A 23,623-nucleotide genomic window follows, 5' to 3' on the forward strand; every position below is an offset into this window, starting at 1 on the left:
TTTTTTTAAGTTTAACTGTGGAATCAAAACGGATGGTAAAAGAAGATACAAAGCTATCTTTTATAGACTTTTTTTTTTTTATATTTTTATTTATTTCTAGGAGAGACAGAGAGAGAGACAGCGTGAGCAGGGGAGGGTCAGAGAGAGAGGGAGTCACAGACTGAAACAGACTCCAGGCTCTGAGCTGGCAGTCAGCACAGAGCCCGATGCGGGGCTCGAACCCACGAACCGCGAGATCATGACCTAAGTGAAAGTCGGATGCTTAACCGACTAAGCCACCAGGCGCCCCTCTTTTATAGACTTCTTACTTACGTTGAAAATTATTAGCCCATGTTTAAAAGCAAATCCCAGACCCTTAACTGTCTCTGAAAATGTCTGTGTGTGTTGAAGCCATATAAAACTTTTGGGTAGCCTATGGCCAAAGTTATTAGGATGAACTGCTTGGAATGTCCGAGAAAGCAGCTCCAGAGAAGTGGGTCTTCTTAAGTCATTACAGGCAGAAGTGGGCAGAGAGAAAACTATGTTCTAGAGAAAGGGCCACATTCCTAACCTTGGATATATATCATTTCTGAGAACCTAATAACTTCCCAAACCGAGATGGGAGAGCTATTCTGCTAAGAGATGTGTTCTTTATGAGACCAGGCAAGAGTATCTCTTCTGATTAATGGAGCAAACTGGGGCCTAACTTAAATGTTTGGAACCCTTAATTGATACTTTTCAGACTTTTTAAAAGGCAACAATTTTATAAGCCATTATTCAATATTTAATCTCTTATCAATATTTACTATTGAAATACTTGACCGGGTAACTTTAAACTAATAATAAATTCATGGGTTTTTCTTGGCAGCATTGGTTTTTCAAGAGGACAGACTCAGAATTCTGTAAAATATTTAATTCATGGTCATAAATTATAGACAAAGATCAGTAGAAACTGTTTATATGAAGATTTTGATCTTGGAATAGTTTTAAGATTTACAGAAAAGTTGCTAAAATAATCTAGACTTGCACTGTACTCCTACCCCTAACATCTTACATAACCATGAAACATAAGATACTACATTGCATTTAGTCATCATGTCTGATAAACCTCTGGGCTGTGATGGTTCCTTAGGCTTGTTTTTCATAATCTTGACAGTTTTGAGGAGTACTGGTCAGTATTTTGCAGAATGCCCCTCAATTTGAGCTTCTCTGAGGTTTCCCTCATAATTGCACTGGGGTTATGGATATTTTGGAAGAAAACCACAAAGGTGAAGAAGGGCTCTTCTCATCAAATCATATCAGTAATTGAATGTTGACAACTTGATGGTGTGTTAACTCTGGACACTTCTTATTTTGCTCTTTGCATACTTCTGTTCTTTGGAAGTCGGCCCTCACGTCCATCTATGGGAGGTGGTGAGTGGGCAAGATTCTGTTCCACGTCCTGGAAGAGGGAGTATCTTTATGTAGTGCTTGGAATTTTTCTGTAAGAAAGATTTGTCTCCTCCCACCTCAATTTTTTTTTTTTAATTTTTGCTTTTATATTTATTTTTGAGAGACAGAGTGAGACAGAACACAAGGTGGGGAGGAGCAGAGAGGGAGGAGATACAGAGTCTGAAGTAGCCCCAGGGTCTGAGCAAGGGGTCAGCACAGAGCCTGACACGGGGCTTGAACCCATGAACCCTGAGCTGAAGTTGGATGCTCAACTGACTGAGCCACCCAGGCACCCCCACCTCACTAATTGATATCAGTATGGACTCGTGTATATTTCCTTTAGACTCTGGGTAATGTTAATTTTGTTGCTCAAATTGTTCCAGCTTGGCTCTTGGGAGTTATGTCAGGTTGGCTCCTGTGTGTCTTTGAGAGCACCGAATCCTACCCACTAGACCACCAGGGAGGTTCTGTGTGTCTTTGATCTGTCCCCATCCTTTTGACTTCCGAACACTTCCATAATTTCTGGCAAGAATGTAGGAAAGTTGCTCTGGGCTCGTCTTGTATATTTCCAGCACTAGACTCTGCTTCTTCTCCAAATTGCACCAATCCATTTTATTGGAGAAGGGTTTCTAGTGGAACTTAGAAACCAGTTTTTGGGTACTGGATGTGCTCATTGCTACTGGGATGTCAGTGCTGCTAGACCCTCCCAGCAAACAGAGCTGGGAAATATGTATATATGTTAACCCATGTACATCTGTATAGTGATGTCTGTGTGCACATATAAAGCTGAATATGAGTTCTTACTAATGTCTTCGCTTGAATTATGTACCACAGGGCATATATTTAGATATTAAGAATGGTATTTTCCCTGTCCATAGAATGAACTCATTAAAAAAAAAAAAAAAACCCCAAAACTAGCTTTCAGCAGCTCCCTGCAAGAAACATAATACTGATATTTTTGAATAAAATTATATTCCCTTTAAATAATGCCTATGTCTTTAAAATCTTTTGATACACTTCTTTCAGGGACAGATATGGCTGTATTCATTTCATAGGTGGAAAAACTGAGGCACAGAGAAGAAGCTCTAAGGAAGAAAGAATTGAAGTAATGAGGATAAAAGCAAATTAAATGCATCTGGAACAGACATTCCTTCAGCGAACCCATAGACTATACTAGTAATATTAATTTAAATGTTTTCTTAGCTTTATAACAAATTCTCCCTAAAATGAAAAAGTGGTATTTCTGTCAGTATATATAGAAATACAATATTATCAGGAAGTCAAAGTGTACATTATTTTCTCCTGGTACATAACAATAACATCTAGCACAGAGAAGACAATGGAGTCCCCATAAAAACAACTGTTTAGTAGACTGGCTTCAGTAAATTTGGGGTAGAGTGAAACCTATTAGGTAAGATCCTTCCACATATATTTCATTCCATAGTTCAAGTTTACTGATATTGCTTGTAATATATTCATCCGGGTCTTGTATAATATGTAATTGAGGACTGGTTAAAATGATTAAATAGCCCCCTTAGTTTGCAGTTTTTCCTCACTGCCTGACCTTACAAATCCAGTCAGCTGCTCAAATCCTAAATAAAAGCAAGAATGAGTCCGTGTAACCAGTATACAAAAATTATTCGTAAAAATAACTAGAAACTAGTGTCCTCTTTGCAATAGTGATGTATACTATATATAGCAGTAGGGATGTTGGGCTTTTCTGCCTCAGGTTTACAGCTTTCTAAGACCTTTTTCAAAGTTTCCCTGCAGACAACTTTACATTTTTTTTGTTGGCTTTCAGCTTAGTATAGGAATCACAATGATAGGAATCTAATATTTCTGTGATTTATATAGGGAAAATCAGGCTTAGTGGGGTAAAGTGAAAAAAAGAGACCAAAATTTGAGAATTGTCTCTGAATTTTGTTCCGTATGTTTCATTTTTAGTATAGGTGACATTGGCTAAGACCTTTCAGTAAGTTCTATGAAAGTGACATTTAAGCCATCCTGTCAGTTACCTTTCAGTCTTTAATGTATCTTGATTATTTTAATAATATGGATTTGCTTTCGTGTTGGGTTTGTTTTTGTTTTTCTTACCTTCTTTAAGAAGGTGGGATTGGTAGGATTCTAATTAGTCTATGTTGGTGGTTTTCAAAGAAGATAGGGCAGCCGAGTCATTGGATTCTGGCATTAAAACCCCTGCTGAGCCCCACCCAGCCTCCAGGAGATCTGATTCTGTAGGTCCCAGGAGTCTGCATTGCTAGTAAGTTCCCTGGTGAGGTCCCTACTGCTGCCTCAGAGGCCAGGGTTTGAGAACTGGTCTAGGCCAAATTAGGCAAAAGGACAGGAAGCTCTGTCAGTAGCTAAAACTGTACTGAAAGCTTCCTGTGAGCCAGGTACTGTTCTAGGAGGCTGACAGTTACTGTCTCCAAAACTTGAGTAAGCTTGCTTCCCATTATGCAGATGAGAATTTGAAGCTGGCAGGGGTTAAACTGATTTACTTGTGCAATGTCTCACAGCTAAGAAAATGGTGGAGCCGGGGTTAGAATCTAGGCAGCCTGTTTTCCAATCCTCGGCACTCATTTTATGGGGATAGCTCTTGCTTTAAAAGGCTAAAATTACACATTTATAATTCTGAAATAAGTATCCCAAAATGCTTTGTATTTGTGTCTTCAGGCAGACAAAGTCTTACTTTAAAATATAACCACATACATATGCTATAAAAAGTAATACAATATTCTGAGATAACGAGATACTGGGGGGGGGGATAAAACTTTTCCTTTCATCTGTACCTTTCAGATAAGTGGGAAGTCAGCCAACTGGGGTTCCACACCTATGTGGGGGGAGTGTTTTCAGGACTCAAGCAGAGAAGACCCTGAAAATTAGGCAAAAGGACAGGAAGTTCTGGTGGCCAGATAACACATTCAGACTGGATAAAGTCCAGAGTGCAAATGCTGAAACCCTGGATCTCATTCAATGGATAAATATTTACTGAGCACCTCCTACATGCTAAGCAACTGTTTCCCCTAATGGGGACAAATCTTGCTTTCAATGAGCTAAAGATGGTGGTAACAAAAACAGTTGGAGCTCTTCACGAGCCAGGCACTGTTTTAAGGAGCATAAGGCAGGTTGAGGGCAAAATACAAGCTAGCCCCCCACCCCATGGGACATGTGTGCTATTCCTCAGGCACTCAGATGCCCAAGAACAGACGAAAGGAAAGAAAACAAACGGTTAACTGAGAGAAATCACAGTCATACAGGACATAGGTCTCCAGTCACAAATACCTTAGTAAATTGCAAGAAAAAGGCAATCATTTTTATTTTTGAGAGACAGAGTGTGAGTCGGAAGGGGCAAAGAGACACAGAGACACAGAATCCAAAGCAGGCTCCAGGTTCCCAGCTGCCAGCACAGAGCCCGGTGTGGGGCTCCAACTCACGTACCCCGAGATCATGACCTGAGCCATAACTGGATGCTTAACTGATGGAGTCACCCAGGTGCCCCAAGAAAAAGGCAATCTTATCAACAGCCTAATTTCCAGAAACCTATAGACTCGGGTTCCTGGAACCCCAACATCACCCATAGTGATATGGGGAACAAAGGCAGAAGGAACTGGCAAGTGAAATTAAATTTCCTTATAACCTGCAACTCATTGACAAATACATGAGGTTGGCAGAGTTAAATGTTTCTCAGGAACTCCCTACCATCTTAAAATCATTAGCGAGATGGAACAACCACCTTAGCTTGATAATAGCAAGGCCTCAGGCATCTCAGAAGTCCTTGTTAGCGTATAAAAGGCCTCCTTTTACTCTTTACCGCCTCCAATTCCGTAGCGTAGACCTGTTACCCGTCACAGCCCCAGTGCAGCCCCAGTGCAGCTCTACCTGCCCACGTGTCCTGTGTCTGTGCTTTAATAAAATCACCTTTTTGCACCAGAAACATCTTCAAGAATTCTTTCTTGGTCCTCGGCTCCTGACCACCCCACCAGCACCCCAAAACTTCATTGGTCATTTCAGTTAATCTCCACAACAACCATACAAGGCCTAGAGTGATATGCTACATCTTGACTACAGAGTAAGTTACAAAACCAGATTTCTGAGATGTTTTGCACACACAATGGACAGTAAATGGCGTTGGGTGAGAAAAATCCTCTGATTTCATATTCTAGTTAATGACGCGAGCATACGTGGGAAAAGTTATCAAGTTGGATTTTAATTTTACTCTCTCAGCTAGGGTATCATCTATTGAAGACGGATCCCTTATACTTAAGTATCCCTTATGAACTTATTTTAATGGGTTAAAAATGGTACTTCAACACATGTTTCCCGCAGCCTGAGGTTACTTTTTAAATGACAAGACCCAGGGAAATTACAGAAGATAAGGCCACCTTTTCATCCGATCGTAGAGTTGTTCATTGAAGCAAATTCACACACGCTGTGACAGCCAACCGCCGAAGGAGGAGCTCGGTTCAATGCAACATTGAGCACCCGGTGGCGCTCAGTCAGCGCAGTTTGTGGGTGAGGACTACATACATAGACCCCAAAGTTCCGGCTCCGAAGTTACGACTGCTTCGCGAATTAGCTCGACTTAAAAATCCCAGGGTTGCGTCTAGTTTACTGTCCAGAATTCCCCAAGCAGACCCTCGCCCTGGGAGGCAGGGGGGAGGAGCAAACGCTGGGGGCGGGGACTGCGAGCCTCGGTTCTCCGCAGGTGCGGTGAAACCACCTGTGGCTTCCCAGTTCTGGGCCGCCCGTGTGTCCTCGGGGTGCCAACCGGCATTTCCCGAGGGCCGGGCTCGTCTCCAAGCGCCTGGCGGACGAGGCCGCGTCCCCGGCCTCCCCCGCGCGCTCTGGTCGCGGCGAGCTCGGGAGTGAGGGGGCAGGAGCCTGAATTCGGCGGGCGGGAGGCACCGAGCGCAGACGCAGCCCCCACCCCCTCCCGGGAGCGGGCGGCTGGCGGCCGGCGGGGGCGGAGGAAGAGGCGGGGGCTGCGGGCCCCTGGATGCAGGAAGCGGAGTCTCGCCCGGGCGTCGGCGCCGCGGACGGGGACGCTGTGACTTCGGCGCCGGGGCTCCGCGGGGCTCGCCCTGCAGGTAGGCCCGGCGGGTGTCCGAGGGGGCGCCGGGCAGCTTCCGGAGGGCGGCGCGGGGCGCGCGGGCGGGAGCGGGCACGCGGGAGCTGGACGGCCCGAAGGAGTTGCGGGTCTTGGAGGGAAGCGCGCAAGTCCGGTGGGGGACAGCTTGTTAGCCTTCTGGTCCAGGAATCCAGCCTAGGGCTCTGTGCGGGGTCGCGGCCGCCTGAGGGCCGCCCGGGGTAGCGGCGCCCGGCGCAGGGGCGTGCCCGCGCCGCCTTTGTCCTCCGGACGTTCTTTCTTTCCAGACGTCGGGCCATTTAAACCTTGGAAGGCTGGCTGGGCGGGTGCTGGCACCTCACCCACCCCCCACCACCACCCCCCACCGCGCCCGCGCCCCTGGTTGTTTTTGAAACTTGACTTTTGAAAGTTGGATCTGGTTTTGTGTTCTCCAGAGTAAAAAGGAAAAGAAGTGGTTGCATGCGTTATAATGGCAGCGTAAGCAGCCGGCAGGAGCACCACACCGGAGCCCCTGGGTGTGCCCCGACTTGAGTTGGGGACGAAACTAGGCCTTGGCTGGCTGTGCAGCTCCAGTTCCTCCCGCAGTCAGGACCGTTCGTGGGTTTGGGTTGAGGCCACATCTTTCTCTACAGTCAACTGCTAAACGTGTACTTTAGAACTTTCTTCCCTGTCATGTATTAATTATATCACTGATAGCTGAAGAAACTTCGAGCATGGCCGTAGTAAAATAAAGTGGGGGAGGGCGGCTGGGGGAAGGAAGGGAAGGTTGAACCTCTAGAAGTTGATGCACAGTGCCTTTATTTTAGAGCTTTTTATTCGTCGCTGCGCAAAACCAGGCTTGCCCCAGAGGCAAGTTGTAGGAAGTCACCTTGGTCGTTCAGAGAGTGGCCTTGCCCTCGACAGACCGTGCAGTGTCCGGTGGCCAGTCCCATTCTGGATTCTGTGCTGCGGGGTGGGGAGCAGGGCCAGGGGTCCAGGATGCCGACCACTCACTGCTCAGGGCGCTTCCCCCTCCGTTCTTCTTCTCCCTTTGTTTTCCTTCTCCTTCCCCGTCCTTCCTTTGTGGCCGTCCCACCCCTTTTTTACTGGGTTCTCGGCCCGACGTGGTTTACTCAGTATAGGATTATGAAACAGATTCTTGACATGGGTAGATTTTCGTAGATACTGCGGGGAATGATGACGATAACCGTAGGTCCTGGAGAAGTTGGGAGAAACGAACACTTAGTTTAGGAAGGTAGCTGGTTTCTCTGCTTGGAGGGGGTTAGCATGGCGACCTGGGGCAAGCATGACACACACTCTGCCTCATGGGCTGTGGGGCTGAGGCAGGGAAAGTATCCAACGTGCAGGGCCATCAACAAATAATAGCTGGTAGGATTATGTGGTGAGGAGAAAAAAGGAGTGATTAACTGGGTAAAAATTAAATTGGTTTAAGGGGCAAAGAGGCGGTAGTCGCATCCTGGTGGAAAAGCAAATCGCCTAAATCAGAGGCACGGAAAAGTGAAAAGAGCACAAGAGGCAAGTTTAATGATGGACCCATTTTAAATAGATTGAAGATGCACAGGACTTTACAAATCTGTTAGATGGAGCATCTCCATTAAAATTTTCTCCATGTCGACAGAGTCATTTACCCTTTTAGGCAGGTAACTTTGTGTTCCTGCAGTGTAATGACTCCTTTTAAAGTGCGCCCTTCCTGAAAATCTGTCCGCTTAGGACATACGGCCAGAGTCCCAATGTGTTATTTTACATGGCACCTGAGTAAAATATATCAACTCCAATAAAGTTTTGCAACTTAGATTCTAACGTGTTGTGCCCATCGCTTTCTGTCCTGATTGAACAAGTAGCTGCAACAGAATGGCAGCTGGACCTGATCATTAACTGGGGGTGCAGGATGCACATTTACATTGGAGTGGGGTTTGAGCTGGTAAGGGTCTGAACTAAAGTTCTCAGATACCAGTTTCCTTCTGCATCCACAGTATTAACAGTAACAAGAACACGCTTTTGGAAAATCCCTCAGAGATTGCCGAATCTGTTAACTTTTAAACAATGTTATTTTTGAAAAGTTTTATTTAGTTATTTGTTTGTGGGGGGAGGAGCAGAAAGAATCTCTTGCAGGCTCCACACTGTCAGTGCAGAGCCTGATGCAGGGTTTGAACTTACGAACTTCGAGATCGTGACCTGAACCGAAATCAAGAGTTGGACACTTAACTGAGCCACCACCCAGACGCCCTGAAACAATGTTTTTTTAAGTTAGCTTGAGTTACTTAAAACTGTCTTTTTCCTAACCGTAGCTGAGGGCAGTATTTGAGACAGCCAGATGCACAGCTTGAATTCTGTGTAGCCAGGAGGAACGGCGCAGTTCCTTCCTTAAACTGTAGAAAATGAACGCTAAGGACCCAGTCGAGTGCACATCTCCAGTGCTTTCACCCTCCATGACTAGAGTCAGTTGGCGGTGGGGCCATTCGGCACAGCTTCCACCCTCTGCCCTTCGAGCGACCTGAGGCTCACTAGCTCACTGACCGATGAGCAAAGGCTAGAAGAGGTGAGCTGCGGGGTCTGCTCCTTTGTGCACCGTGTGCACAAGAGTTCTATGCTTCCCAAATTGTGCAGCTTTCGGGGGAGTGAATGGGGTGAATGTCCTTCATGCAGCGATTGGATATGTTTAGTTTGAGTTGTGTTCCGTTTCTTTATTGTGTAATTGATTTCAAAGAAGGAGGTGAGGCTATTAAAAGGAGGTGGATCCTGAAACCTATTTGAAAATGGAAGGTGAGGCAAACGGCCTCCGTAGAGCAGTATAGGGAGCAGGAAGTAATCTCCGTGGATGGGGTGTGAGGTGGAAAGTGTTCAGGGCAGAACAGTGTGTGGAGTCAGAGGTATTCCACGTAGAACAATGTGTAGAGTAAAAAGGATCCCGGGTGGAGCAGTGTGTCCACAGGGCAGTATCCCCGGGTAGAGGGGAGGCGTAGTAGGAAGTGTCCCGGGTAGAGCAGTGTATAAAGTCACCCTGTAGAACACTGCTGTAGGGAGCACTCAGTGCATGGAGCCCGCAAGCCTGTGGAATAGGAGACTATTTGGTGGAGCAGCGTGTGAAGTAGGAAGCACCGTGTGCAGGAGGCGGCGTGCTGGGTGCAGCAAGGGCTGGTCGGAAGCATCGGGCAGAGGGGTGTGTGCCAAGGAGGCTGTCCTCAGATAGAGCACGGCTTGGCGGCAAGTGGTTCACGTCGAGCAGGGTGTGGGGTAGAAGTATCCCAGGGAAAGCAGAATGGGAGAAAATATCCTGGGTAGCATGTAGAGTGCACTTCCCCTAGACCGCGGCACGTAGCGTGGAAGTTTCTGCATAAAGCAGTTTGTGGAGTAGGAAGTAGTGTCAGGGGAGCAGTGTGTGGAACAGGAAGTACCTCCGATAGGAAAGTGTGCAGAGAAGGAGTATCTTTCATAGCGGGGGTGTGAAGTGGGACTAGCCCCTCCCCCCCTCCCCCCCCAGCAGTATGAGCGGTGTCTGGAGTTGGAAGTCTTCCAGGTAGAGTCACTGTTGAACTAAGAAGAGTAGAACATCTCTCTGGTAGAGTAGCATGGGGAGCAGGTGTGTCCCAGACAGGTAGATGTGTGAGTGGTGCCTCGGTAGCGTAGGCGACGCCAGGTTAACTCTGGTGGAGCGCTGTGTGGTGTGTGGGTGACAGCAGGGCGTGGAATAGGACGTGACCCCCAGGGAGCAGGCAGGGGCCCTGGGTGGCTCAGTTGGTTGAGCATCCGACTCTTGATTTCAGCTCAGGTCGTGATCTCATGGTTTGTGGGCTCTGTGCTGACGGTGCAGAGCCTGCTTGGGACTCTCTCTACCTCACTCTGACCCTTCCCCATTCATGTTCTCTTTTTCTCTCTCAAACATTTAAAAAAATTTTTTAAGGAGGTATCCAGGTAGAACAGTGCGTGGAGTAGGAATGACACCATGTGAGATGGGGGAGGGGCTGTGCTTAATGTATGCTTAATCCACACATTAAGGAAGCTGCTCTTTACTCCTGAACTTTGGTATAAAAATCACCTTGTTAAAAATGCAGATTTCTTCCTCTCCTGGGATTCTGATTCTGTAAATCTGGGTTAGGACCCAGGAATGTGTATTTGATCACCCAGGCCAGGAATCGATGCAAAGGTTGACAAAAACTGATGCAGGGTCTGTTGGACAGTAGAGGGCCTTCATGGGGTGCTTGTGAGGCCTGGATACCGGGTGAATTCCAGGAGGAGCAGGCTGAGAGTGAGTGGTAAAGAGCACAGAATTGAATGACAGCCTCACCTTCACTCTCAGGGCCGATTTCTGTCAGGGAGGAGGCGTGAGGTTAGAGTAGTCAGGTGTCCGGGAGAGAGGGGAACGGGACCCTCCTGGTTAGAAGGGGGTGGGTGGGAAGGTCTGTCGCGTTTCCTTCAGTGACCTCAGTAGAGACGAGCATCTTGCTATACTGTTAATATTGGTTTATTCATAACTTTCCCTCCCCTCTGGGCTAAGTGTGTCAGGTAAAAACAGAGTCATGGGTGCCTGGCCCTGTATTGTAGAAGGTGCTAGACCCGTTGTGCCCTAGTACAGAAGCCACGGCCCACCATGGTTATCTAAATTGAAATGAAGAATTGAGTTCCTTAGCTGCACTAGCCCCGTTTCAGGTGCTGGACGGCCACATGTGGTCCGCGGCTCGCACGTGGGACAGCACAGGTCCCGGGCCGTTCCGTCACCGCACACGGTGCTGCTGCACAGCATTGCTCTAGGGAGTAGAGGAGGATTCGGTGAAAGGTGGTCCAGAGGGTGGGGGAGTCGGAGCACCGGTCAGGAGCAGAGGGTCTCCATCACCTGATGGGTTGTAAGTGCAGATCTATCATTCGGGAGATCCAAAATTTAAGCCTTTACCCACCCAAACTTCTACCTCCTCCAGATCAGAGAGGGATCCGGTATTAACCACACACTGTGTTTCAGTTCGCCTGTTTTTAATTCCTTTTCGGTTTCAGAGAATATTTGGAAAAACATTTGCTGCTGAACAATTCCGTACTTCATTTGTGCTCCACAATCACAGAACCATGTTACTGTAGGTATAGTTCGCAGTGAATACATTTGCATAATATCTCCTCCATTTATCTCGATCATATTCTTTCCTATTTTGCAAATAAGAGTTCTGGGTGAGAAAGAATTGAGCTGTTATAGTTTATTTATTTTTAAGCAGGTTCCCTTCCTTTTCCTTTCCCCTTTTCATATACTTTGACTTTTAAACTAACCAAAACCAGAGAAGGGTTTACAGTATGGGAGCCCCGTGGTGCGTTACAAGTCAAAAAATAAATTAACAAAATTCAACTTTTTAAATAGGTGAGGAGGAAAACATGACGGAAACAGATGCCTTCTATAAGAGGTAAAAACATGCCCTTTCCTAACAAAGGTCTCTTCCTCTGCTGGTCGCGATCAGCCCCTAAGAAGCAAGAACGGCGGCAGGGAGCAAGCAGAGCAGAGAATGGCGAGTGTTAGCGCTGGGAGAACCAACGTGTGGAGCCTCGGGTTGGCTGCTGCCCTGGTCGGTTCAGGACCTACAGTGATATCCAGAGTACTTAGTGACCGGTGTGGCACGGGCCCTGGAGCCGGGGCCTATGCCCGCTGTTGTCCCTGGTTCCTGGAGAAAAGACGCCCTGGGGAGACTGCGGGTGGGGAGCTCCGGAAAGCCACCGTTTACCAATCAGCACAGAACTATTTCTGCGAGGCTCTCCCAGGGCACAGCAGTAGCATGGCGGCAAGCCTGGCAGAGGAGGAGGAAACGGCAGGCCTCTGTCTGCCCTACCCGTTGATCTTGGGGTTGTAGGAGCTCATTATTTAATATGACTTAGTGATTGTTGTTTAAACTTTTCATTAACAGTGAAACATTTGATCCGGCAGAAAAGTACAAAATGGACCACAAGAGGAGAGGAATCGCTTTAATCTTCAATCATGAGAGGTTCTCCTGGCGCTTAACGCTGCCAGAAAGGCGGGGCACCAACGCAGACAGAGAAAATCTTAAGCGCAGGTACTAGTTTGCTTGTTTGAATGTTTATTTTTGAAAGCCAGCAAGTGGGGTGGGACAGAGAGAGGGAGGGAGAGAATCCCAAGCCGGCTCTGTGCTGTCAACGCAGGCCTCGAATTCAGGAACTGTGAGATCATGGCCTGAGCTGAAATCAGGAGTGGCTTAACTGATTGAGCCTTCCAGGTGCCTCACAGGTACTAGTTTTACCCACAAGTCAAGAGAGGACATGTTTAATAAAGTGACACTTCTCAAAACTTGTCCACACCAATGAAATTAAGAGTACCCAGATGAGCCTCACTTGGGCACAGCATCCCTTGAGAACGTGCCTGAATGTTCTTCCTAACCCTGTTTCATGAGACATTATCAGGCTTTGAATTGTTACATGTATATTTGTATAGTGGCCAATGGCCGTATCCTAACTTGAATCAGCTTTCAGTAGGAGTAAATCCTTTCCTGCTGTGGGTGAATAAGGAAAATGATCACTGTCATTTCATTTTTTCTTTCCCCCTAAAGAAAAGTCAACTTAGGTCATAAAAACACGTATAGATTCCTCAGGGAAAGAGGAGTACATGACGACTTTGAATAGCTCATGAGCTAATACCCAGTGTATCACCAGGTTTTCAGAGCTAGGATTTGAAGTGAAATGCTTTAATGATCTGAAAGCAGAAGAGCTCCTGCTCACAATCCATGAGGGTAAGTAGTTTTCCTGTTCGTCTCCTGAGGGGATGGAGTGCTTCAGTTATCTGTAATCCAGATAATGCTGTAAGAAAGTCTAACCAAATCCATTGGCATGGGTTCTAGGTTTCCATTGTGCCTCTTTGCTTATATGTTACCACCAGATTCAGACTCTTCCAAAGGATTTTGCCTCCAGAGTTTTTGTTTAGCATTCTTCCTGCTAACAGTCTGTCGTTCTAGAAATGAATGAATCAAGTCTAAACTGCAACCACTACAGATACTTGGCAGTCATGTGCTATGACTCCTTCCAGACCCAGGTTTTTTTTTTACTGGCCTCAACATACTGTGAAGTTACAAAACAGACAGAAACTGGATTTATATATATGGTCTCCAAATATCAACATCGCTATGCAGTATGTGTTTTAACAACTTATGTTTGTAATAATTACTGCACGCTAGGGATTTTCAAGTTACTTGCCAATGGACTATTATAATATTTACATAATTATTTAAACCTCAGAGCTTTTTAAAAATTGAGGTATAACTGATATGTAACATTCTATTAGTTTCAACATAATGATTCAGTATTTGTATGCATTGTAAAATGCTCACCAAGTGTCTGCTTACCATCTGTTACCATACAGAGTTACAAAAACGTTATTTTTCTTGTGATAGACTTTAAAATTTTACTTAACATAACTTTCAGATAGGCAATACAGTATTCTTATAGGTGACATACTGTACATCATGTCCCCAGGACTTACTGTATAATTGGAGTCTGTACCTTTTGACCCACTTCACCCCATCCCCCAGCAACCACCAAAGAGTTCTCTTTATCAGTAAGTTTGGTTTGTTTTTTTAGACTGCACATATAAGAGATTATATAGTATAGGTCTTTCTTGAATTTATTTCACTTAGCATAATGACCTCAAGATCCATCCATGTTGTTGCAAAGCCCAAGATTTCCTTTTTTATGGCTGAATAATATTCTTGCATGTGTATCTCTATATATGGGTATATAGAGATCTGTCTATATCATTTTCTTCATCCGTTCATTGACGAACACTTAGGTTGTTTTCGTATCTTGGCTGTTGTGCTTGAATAGACAAGGAGGCTGCAGGTATCTTTCCAAATTAGTGTTTTCGTCAGTAAATACCCAGAAGTGGAATTGTTGGAGTTTACAGTAGTTCTGTTTTTAATTTTTTGAGACACCACCATATGAGACTTCTTTAATCAGTAAATCATTTTAACTGGCTTCTTACTAGGTTTTCTACTTCGCTTACTCCTCCGCTCTGGAGGACATCAGTCTCATGTCTTAATATTCTTTGGAAGCAGTAAATGCTACAGACATATAATGAAGCTGCTGCATTCGTTGGAGGTGCAGCAGAACAGAGCAGTTGCTAACTAGTGGTTGCTGGGTCTTTCCAGTCTGCTCTAAGAAGCTCTCTGCTAATTCAAAGAAACTTTTATTAATGCCACAATAATCCATTATGTTTCTCATGTCATCATTCTGTATTGTAGAAAAGTTCATGAAATTTGTTTAAACTCTGAACTTTTAATAGATTTTTAAAAATCAGATATGGTACGGTACCAATTTTCCTTTGATTAAAGACTAAGACCTTACATTTTCATTATTTACATTTTTTATAATACATTTTCCACTTCCATTTAGTAAATTGTTTCTGTATGTAGATCATAAGCATCTTATCTTCATTTCTCTATGAACTTTTGTGGCCCTTTATAGCATCATCTTCTAGCCATGTAGATGCTGATTGCTTTTTATGTGTTTTCCTGAGTCATGGCGAAGGCAATCACATTTATGCACAAGATACCAAGATTGAAATTCAGACTTTGACTGGCCTGTTCAAAGGAGACAAATGTCAGAGCCTAGTTGGAAAACCCAAGATATTTATTATTCAGGTAAGACTGATTATGTTATAATTATAAAGTCCATGTTCTGTACATGTGATTATAGCTTTATTTTTATTTAAGATTTTGGGGAGAGTGCAAGCAGGGGAGGGGTAGAGAGAGGGGGACAGCGGACCTGAAGCGGACTCTGTGCTGACAGTGACCGCAGACAGCCCAATGTGGGACTTGAACTCACGAACCGCGAGATCATGACCTGAGCTGAAGTTGGACATTCACGACTGAGCCACCTAGGTGCCCCATGTACATGTGATTATAAAGGACACAAGCCAGTTTTGAAAGTAACTTTCTCCAGTAATTGGAAAGGCTCCTTTAGCCTCCTGGCCAGAGGTGCAATTAGTAATTCCTTCTTAACAAAGAATAAAGTTTTCAGTTTCTGGGGCATCTGGGTGGCTCAGTCAGTTAAGCGTCCAACTGTAGCTCAGGTTCTTGGGTTCAAGTTCTGCTTTGGGCTCTGTGCTGACAGCTTGGAGCCTGCTTCGGATTCTGTGTCTCCCTCTCTCTGCCCCTCCCCTGCTCATGCTTTCTCTAAACATTTAAAAAATAAAAAATAGGGGCGCCTGGGTGGCTTAGTCGGTTGAGCGTCCGACTTTCGCTTAGGTCATGATCTCGCGGTTTGTGGGTTCAAGCCCCGCGTCGGGCTCTGTGCTGACTGCCAACTCAGAGCCTGGAGCCTGCTTCAGTCTGTGACTCCCTCTCTCTGACCCTCCCCTGCTCACGCTGTTTCTCTCTCTCCTAGAAGTAAATAAAAATATTAAAAAAAAATCAAAAACAAAACATGAATAGGGGAAAACTGTCAGGTAAATTTGCTCTCAAACTTGACTGCATGGTTTTTGAAGTGTTTATAAAGTGGCTTCTGTTGATGTTGGTAAGATGTGCTACATTATACATCACTGTAAACATTCAGTAGTGGGAAGGAAAGAGGTAAGAAAAGGAAATGGTTTTCCTTCTTGTCTTGTAGGCATGTCGGGGAGACCAGCATGATGTGCCCGTCATTCCTCTGGATATAGTGGATCATCAAAACAAGCCGGATGTCAACATAACCCAGGTCGATGCTGCCTCCGTTTCCACGCTGCCTGCCGGAGCTGACTTTCTCATGTGTTACTCTGTTGCAGAAGGTGGGTGTGTGTTCAATACAAACAGAATTGTTTTCCTGACTTGAGTTCCATTAAGTTTCACCTCACCTTGACTAGAGACAGATATTTCTATCTGAACAAGGTGATTTGATAGTGAAGTTCACAGTCTTATTAGGTCACATGGGCAGGGGATACATGAAGTGTAAAACAACTTCTCGAGAACTAGGTTTAAGCTACAAGTTACACTGAATATTAGCAGGCTACTGCCAATTACTGATTTTGATAGTGTCATGATAAAATCCACAGAAAGCTTTTTTGATGACTGTTGTTCTTTAGAAAGAAAAACAGCTTATTGCATAATCTCTTGTGTTAAAATCACTGCCTGGCTGCTGTCATCTTGGGAAATTTTAGGAAATGGAGGAAATTACTGGAGAAAATTACATAGAGCTAACCTCATTTTTATAAAGCTATATAATTTAATCCCCTATCTCATAAGAATTGGTCAGCCGATAATTTTAAAGCTGTCATTGACACATCCTCTTCTTCAAGAATTTTTGAGAACTTCTACTTCTATAATGGTGAATGATAAAGGTGTTATTCAGTCATCATAATGGAATGCCAAAGAAACTTTAGTGCCCTTTTTGCTCCTATCCTTTTAGGTTATTATTCTCATCGGGAAACTGTGAATGGCTCATGGTACATTCAGGATTTGTGTGAGATGCTAGGAAAATTTGGCTCCTCCTTAGAGTTCACAGAGCTCCTCACCCTGGTGAACAGGAAAGTTTCTCAGCGCCGAGTGGACTTTTGCAAAGACCTAAGTGCAATTGGAAAGAAGCAGGTTCCCTGCTTTGCCTCAATGCTTACTAAGAAGCTGTATTTCTTTCCGAAATCTAAGTGACAGATATCTAAACTATGTATCTTGTCTATATTCAAAACAGATTTTTGTCCTTTTATATAAATATCACTAAGGCGGAGGCTTATGGTATAGCAATTTAAAATGTTTTAAGGCTTAATGAGAACTTAAAATAGTTCATATTGGCATTAGACATACTGATATTAGATGAAAAAGGTTTGATATATATGAAATGAAATCCTCAGGGAATCACTATAAACAAAAATCCAAACATTTCTAATACCTGATTTTTATAGTAAATCTCAAAAATATCTGGAAGATTTAACTTGTATTTTGTTAAGTTTTTATAAGTTTGATAATGTTCTTAAAGGTTTCTGAAACCCAAAAACTAGTTGTTTCCCCTTAATAAAATATTTGAAATTCGTACTTTAATTTTTCTAATTCACATTCTTACTCCTTTGTATAATTCAGAGTACAGTTGTTGTACTTGGTCATACAAATTCATCTACATCTGAATTATCACGTTTTGTATAGGACTTCAACTCTCACTTATAAAAAGCCTTTATGGAAAGATATACCATGATCATGGATTACAAGAATATTGTTAGAATGTCCCTACTGCCTAAATAATCTACAGATTCAGTGTAACCCCTATCAAAATACCAGTAATACTTTCACAGAACTAGAACGAAGAATTCTAAATCCAATAAATGGTACTGGGAAAAATGGACAGCTACATGTAAAAGAATGAAACTGAGCCATCTATTAAAAAAAACCCAAAGTAGTTTGAAGACATGAATGTGAGCATTAGAACCATAAAACTAGGCAGAAAATGGAAGAAAAATACAGGTAAGCTCTTGGACACTGGTCTGAGCACCTGCCCTCAGACAAGGGCAACAAAAGCAAAAATAAACAGAACTACATCAAACTAAAAGCTTTTACACAACGAAGGTAACAAAACAAAAAGGCAGCCTAATGAATGGAAGAAGATATTTATAAATCACATATCTGATAAAGGATTAATATTAAAATTATATAAAGAACTCCCTCAACTCAATACACACATACACAAAAAAATGCAATCTGAATTAAAAAATGGACAGAGGACCTGAATAAGCCCGACAAATGGCCAATAGATACATGAAAAAGACGCTCAACATCACTAATCAGGGAGATGCAAATGAAAGCTGTCATGAGAGATCACCTCACACCAGTCAGCACAGGTAGCATCAATCATGAGAGTAGGATCTATCTCAGTAAATATTCGTTAAGATGACACATTTCGAACGACATCTTATAATTTTAAACTATAATGATAAAGATCTTCCAATTATTATGACTTATTTAAAAATAATGACAAGAGGATTCTAAAGGAAGCCTAAGAAGGAAAGTGAATGCCACCCACACAGACTACTCCTCGCATCCAGGCGGACAAGAACTTGGAGCTCACGCGCCTGAGGAGCAGCCGCCCCGACTTTGATGGATGCGCCCAAGCTCCTTTCCACATTAATCCAGGACAAGTCACACGAATCCACAAACCAGAAATCTCAAGTGAGAACTTCAAAGAATACCCATGTTCCACATTTCTTTTAATTAACAAAAGAGATTGAAACAATCAAATTCAAAAGAACTACGGGACTCAAAGTTCCAGTTTCTAGGTTGGAGAATCACACACACTGGAAAAATACAATGACATTTAAAAATGTAAGATTAATTCTTTTCACGGACTTCCTCTCCTTGCATTCGCAGACAGAGCGAGTGGCGCACCTGTTTCAGGGACTCCGTAGCCTGTCAGTGGGAAAAAGAAAAAAGTACGCTATCAGAGAGAATGAGAAACAGGATGTTACTGCATGAGAGGAATAAATGTATATATAAACTTAATGTATCCTTAGGTTAATAAACACATTTAAACGACGGGTGGCAAATGTTTACAGTATTTCAGTGAATAGGGATCCTTTTTTGAAAAGAGGAATTTAAGGTTTCTGATACATCTTTCAAGTTCTTGTTCTATTCACTGTCCCTTTATAATGGTTTTTCTAGTTATCTGAAAAGAAAACCACTTTGTGACGTACCAGTCTTTTTTCCTCACGCTAAAAACCTTAAAAAAAAATATTTCACAGCTGCTACTTTAAATCCTAAATGCCCAGTGCTGTGAACTAGTGAGAAGACCATCCCTTAGGCTACTTGGATTAGATCATTCAAATATAAGACTACACACTAAGTAAAATAATTGTATGTTTCCCAAGTAGTGGTTTTATAGAATTAAAAAGAAAATTTTTTAAGTTTATTTGAGAGACAGATTTGGGGAGGAGCAGAGATAGAAGGTGAGAGAGAATCCAAACAGGCTCTGCACTACCAACACAGAGGCCGACGCAGAGCTCGAACTCATAAACTGTGAGATCATGACCCGAGCCAAGATCAAGAGTCAAGACGCTTAACTGACAGTGCCACCCTGGTGCCCCACCTTTAAAATCAGAGTGTCTGGGTGACACCGTCGGTTAAGTGTCTGACTCTTGATCTTGGCTCCAGTCACGATCTCACGGTTCGGGAGTCCGAGTACCACATGGGATTCTGCACTGACTGTGCGGAGCCTGCTTGGGATTCTCTCTCTCCTCCTCTCTGACCCTCTCCCACTTATGTGTGTGCACGCACTCTCTCAAAATAGAAAAATTTTTTAAAGGTTATCTCCAATTGTTGAACTTCAGGTTTAATTCCAGGAATCTTTTATTTTTTTAATTTGAGGGATGAGTAGTTTAGTAGGTACAGGAAATAAAAGATACTGTGAATATTAGCTATTAAATGAGCATGCACCGAGCAATGGAAGAGAGTTTTACCAAAACATTTTCTAAAATTACTAAGAAAAATTAAAAATCTAGTTAATGTGTTGAAACCTACCATCTGAACAAAGCTAGTGAGGCTGCTGGTAGGCCAGAGATAAAAGCTGCCTAAGACACATATTGTGTGTAAGGCCTTAAAAGCACAGGCTCCAGTGTCAAACTTTTGGGTTCACACCTTGGTTTCCCCACTTTCTAACAGCGTACACCCCGACAAGTGACTAAGCACCTCTGTTTTCACACTGGAAAGATGGAAAAGATGAAAGGGGGAAACACCATATTGAGTCTCCCATTTTTAAGGAGAAGAAACTTGGAAATGCCTTAAATAGCTTAAAATTCTTTATTCAGTGTTCACCTTCCTACAAGTCTACTTTCTTTTACGGTCTTAAAAGTTGAGCTTGATATTAAGACGGTTTTCTTTAAAAACACATACTCAGAGAGTGAATGAAAATAACACGGCTACTGAACACTACTATTTTACTATCTCAAAGTCGGCTGAGGCCTTTCTCCATACCCATTAAAAGCTGTCCTCGTGTAGAATATGGGAGTTGAGAACGAAACCCTAGGATATGAAATCAGCGTCACTCACGTCAATATTTTCACTCAGCAAAGCACAGTACACAGAAGTCTGTCTGGGACCAAGATTTAACTTGTGGTTATTCCCTGATACTAAGAGGTCTGGCGCTCAAACAAGACCAGCTAGAAGATGCTGTATCTGCATTAAAGTACCTCAGCAAGATCTTCTTTTAACTTGTTGTACTGCACCACATCAAAATGCTGTTGCTGTGATTTCTTGTGGAAGAAGTGAAGAAACTGCCTACTCTTAACAGCTGAGTAAGTATAATCCTAAAAGGAAAAACAAAACAAAAAAAAGAACATGTTTTAAACATGTTTTAAATGAACATAATGTCTCTGCAAGAAAGATACTTGCCTTAGCAACACTGAAGCAAAAGGCGGCAGATGAGTAAAATATTTGCAGTGGCCAACAGAGCAAGCATAAGGCAACACAAGTAAAACATTTTGTCTTGCTTGAGATCAGCTGCTGCTTCAAAAGCAAGCAAGCCGAGAAGAGAAATCACACATACTGGGTTAGAAAGGAGAAAAAGAAAACTGTTTTGGCAAAATAGTCATGTAATAAAGCTAAAGTTGCTGAGTGTTTTTGCAATACATATTCAATTCTATTTATAAAACAAAGAGGAAAAAAATTTGATGTGTTTATCTCAATAGAGAAATTTGTGGGCATGCCTGAGTGGCTCAGTTAAGTGTCTGACTCCTGATTTCAGCTTAGGTCATGATCTCAAGGTTTGGGAGTTGGAGCCCCTCATCGGGCTCTGGGCTGACAGTCGGAGCCTGCTTTGGATTCTTTCTTTCCCGCTCTTTCTCTGCCCCTCCCCTGCTCTCTCCCTCTCCCCCAAAATAAAATAAATAAACTTAAAAAGAAAAACAAACTGTGGGCTGCACTACTTCTCTGTAGAGGTCATATATAGTTTCTCTGTGCTGCATATAAATCTCTATCCTCATGAACAACAACAAAATTTATCAGCTTATAAAAACCCAGGGAGCAATTCAGTAAATAAAAAGGCTTTACTGCTCATTACTTGACTTGCAAAAGTATTATTTGCAAAACATGTCCCTAACTCACATTTTCCTAACAAACTACTCACCTGTCGAGTGACTATGAAGTATGCAAAAAAGACCATGGAATTTGCAAATGTGATGAAGTAGGTCACCGGCTCCATAATATCCCAGGAGTACACCCACCAAGTGAGCCAGGCCAGCGCCCCGCCCTGCACAGAGAGCAGGGCTAGCCCAGCCCACAGAAGTCCACTGGCTTTGGCTTCTGAGCGAGCTTCAATTCCAGCTTTTATCTGAGGGGAAAAAACGGCTTTGATCAAATTACAGTGCACCAACTTAAGGGGAAAGCAGAGGAGGAGGAACAAAAAGTAAATAATACATATCTGCACCACTTTAAAGCGGTTGATTTACAAACAGGTTATGAAACAGACACATTAATGAGCACTTATTTCCAAATCAGATCATTAACGAGTCACTTTTAAATGATAAAGGTAATACCTACTTGTGGGGGGAGAAATTAAATAGTATAGAAGGTATACAATGAAACACTCAAGACATTCTCTGCTGAAACCTAAAGTTACAAGTCTATCTTCTTTGATCCAGCAAGGTAACTTCTAGGAATGCACCTGTAGTTATACTCGCACACACATGGTTCATTACAGATCCTTAAGGGTAAAAGAGCGACAACAATACATACATCTACCAAACTATTATGTAACAGTAGTGAGGAAGCTATGTACCAACATGGAGAGCTTTCCAGGATACACTGTGAGTGAAAAAAGGGAAGAACAGTATGTAACAGCATACACCCCTTTTATGGAAAAAAAAATTTATTCGCACTTGTGGGTATACAGATAAAGTAAACCTAAAATGACTCCTGGGTGGGGGGATGTGGTAGGAGGAGGAAAATCTCCACTGGCCACCTTCTTCGATTTTTAAATCCCGATACAAGTAAATACATCACCAACTTTTTAAAAAATAAAAATGTGGGTACACAATCCAACAAATAAAAAGTCTCCTCTCTGCCATCCCTTAGATATCTTTAGAGGACATGATTAAAAGTTTCTTTTATGTACAGAAACTTTCTATTCAGATACAAAGATACACAGACTCCCACTCATTTTTAAAAATCGCAAGTGGGATCGGAAACATACAGACTCCTGCCTGTTCTTCCCCAAAAAGTTATTTTTGTCTCCACCAGTGATTACCTTCGGATGTTAGGAGGCCATAGCTAACCTTCCGGCTGTAAATCTGTTAAGCAGAGCTGGGGCCCTGTGCCTGTTCTCTAAAAAAAAAATAAGTAACTGGTGGTACTCCAGCTAGTGCATCCCAGCGCGGACGGAACTCATTTACAGAGACATCACAGCCATGGAGGGGAAGCACAGCACAGAGTTAAAGATGGCGGCTCCGGCCGGGCCACCGGAGTTCATGCTCCAGCTCTGCCACGTATTGGCCACGTACCTTGACTGGCTCACCTTCCCCATCTGAAGAATGACAAAGATAACAGTACCAAAGGCACAGGCTCATGAAGACTAAAGGAGAAAATGAACATATGTGGAGCATTCGCAAAAATGCTCACGTGGCACGCGCTCAATAAACAGACTCAACTGTGACGCTTCCGAACCTGTTCGAGAGGCTGCAGCTGTCCCTTTAGGTGGTCAATTTTCTCCAGTAAATGGTGCTCTCTCTTTTTCTGGAACTCTTCCAAATGCAAAGCTGTAAACAGTCTGTGAACCAAGGATTTCACATTTTCCATCTCGGTAGTATGCTCCATACTCCGTTTTTCTGAGAAGAGACACAGGAAACTTAAGGCAGTCACAGCGTTTTTTTTTTTCCTTCAGGGTCTCTGAGTCCAGGGAACCACACCTGAGTGCCCATGGCTGGCCACTTGGGCACTCCAGCTCCTACGGAGGCATTTGGCACTGGCCTTTCTTTCCTGTCTCATGTGATTCCTTCAGTCTCTCCCACAAAAAGACAGTCTGGAATGATAAATTACCAGACAGTAGGTTTAAAATTTATGTTCTTTTCTTTTGTAATAGGACTTTGCAGTTTCTTTTAAAAAAAAATCTTCATTCAGGAAAAGTAAGGTATCCATATCTACCAGAATCCAGGTGAATGCCTCACCTCAGTTTGTAACACTTCATGGGTTCATTTTTATACCTGAGTTC

The 23,623-nt window shown here is 43.4% G+C and overlaps 2 protein-coding genes across 5 annotated transcripts in view; one reads left to right on the forward strand and one right to left on the reverse strand.

The window, feature by feature from the left end:
- The first annotated feature begins 6,147 nt into the window (after nt 1-6,147).
- CASP6 (caspase 6) lies at nt 6,148-17,478 on the forward strand. Of its 4 annotated transcripts, XM_039238785.1 has the most exons (8): nt 6,306-6,497; nt 11,483-11,559; nt 11,835-11,877; nt 12,373-12,519; nt 13,133-13,209; nt 14,936-15,111; nt 16,079-16,235; nt 16,853-17,478. In XM_039238785.1, the coding sequence occupies exons 3-8, from the start codon at nt 11,849-11,851 to the stop codon at nt 17,089-17,091; spliced, it is 825 nt and encodes a 274-aa protein (XP_039094716.1). In that variant the 5' UTR covers nt 6,306-6,497; nt 11,483-11,559; nt 11,835-11,848; the 3' UTR covers nt 17,092-17,478. The 4 variants fall into 4 exon arrangements, with proteins under 4 accessions (XP_039094713.1, XP_039094716.1, XP_039094714.1 ...); XM_039238782.1 differs by lacking the exon at nt 11,483-11,559 and having other exon boundaries at nt 6,148-6,497; XM_039238783.1 differs by lacking the exon at nt 11,483-11,559 and having other exon boundaries at nt 6,416-6,497; nt 12,393-12,519.
- Nucleotides 17,479-18,343: 865 nt separating this feature from the next.
- Nucleotides 18,344-23,623, reverse strand: part of MCUB (mitochondrial calcium uniporter dominant negative subunit beta) — a 93,715-nt gene continuing 88,435 nt past the window's right edge. The window contains exons 6-9 of the mRNA XM_039238796.1: nt 23,080-23,240; nt 21,545-21,748; nt 20,610-20,726; nt 18,344-18,834 (exon numbers count right to left, since the gene is read on the reverse strand). Coding sequence (XP_039094727.1) covers nt 18,757-18,834; nt 20,610-20,726; nt 21,545-21,748; nt 23,080-23,240 — 560 coding nt within the window. The 3' untranslated portion in view covers nt 18,344-18,756. The remainder of the gene's footprint in view (nt 18,835-20,609; nt 20,727-21,544; nt 21,749-23,079; nt 23,241-23,623) is intronic.

The sequence above is a fragment of the Hyaena hyaena genome, unplaced genomic scaffold (assembly GCF_003009895.1).
Source record: "Hyaena hyaena isolate Hyena2069 unplaced genomic scaffold, ASM300989v1 scaffold_146, whole genome shotgun sequence".
NCBI lineage: Eukaryota > Metazoa > Chordata > Mammalia > Carnivora > Hyaenidae > Hyaena > Hyaena hyaena.

Bases quoted from the DNA above. Each gene is read 5' to 3' on its own strand.
- CASP6 (XM_039238782.1), top strand. From the start codon at position 6,407: ATGCAGGAAGCGGAGTCTCGCCCGGGCGTCGGCGCCGCGGACGGGGAC. The intron at 11,878-12,372 runs GTAAAAACATGC...TTTCATTAACAG, and splicing joins ACAGATGCCTTCTATAAGAG to TGAAACATTTGATCCGGCAG. The intron at 15,112-16,078 runs GTAAGACTGATT...CTTGTCTTGTAG, and splicing joins CCAAGATATTTATTATTCAG to GCATGTCGGGGAGACCAGCA.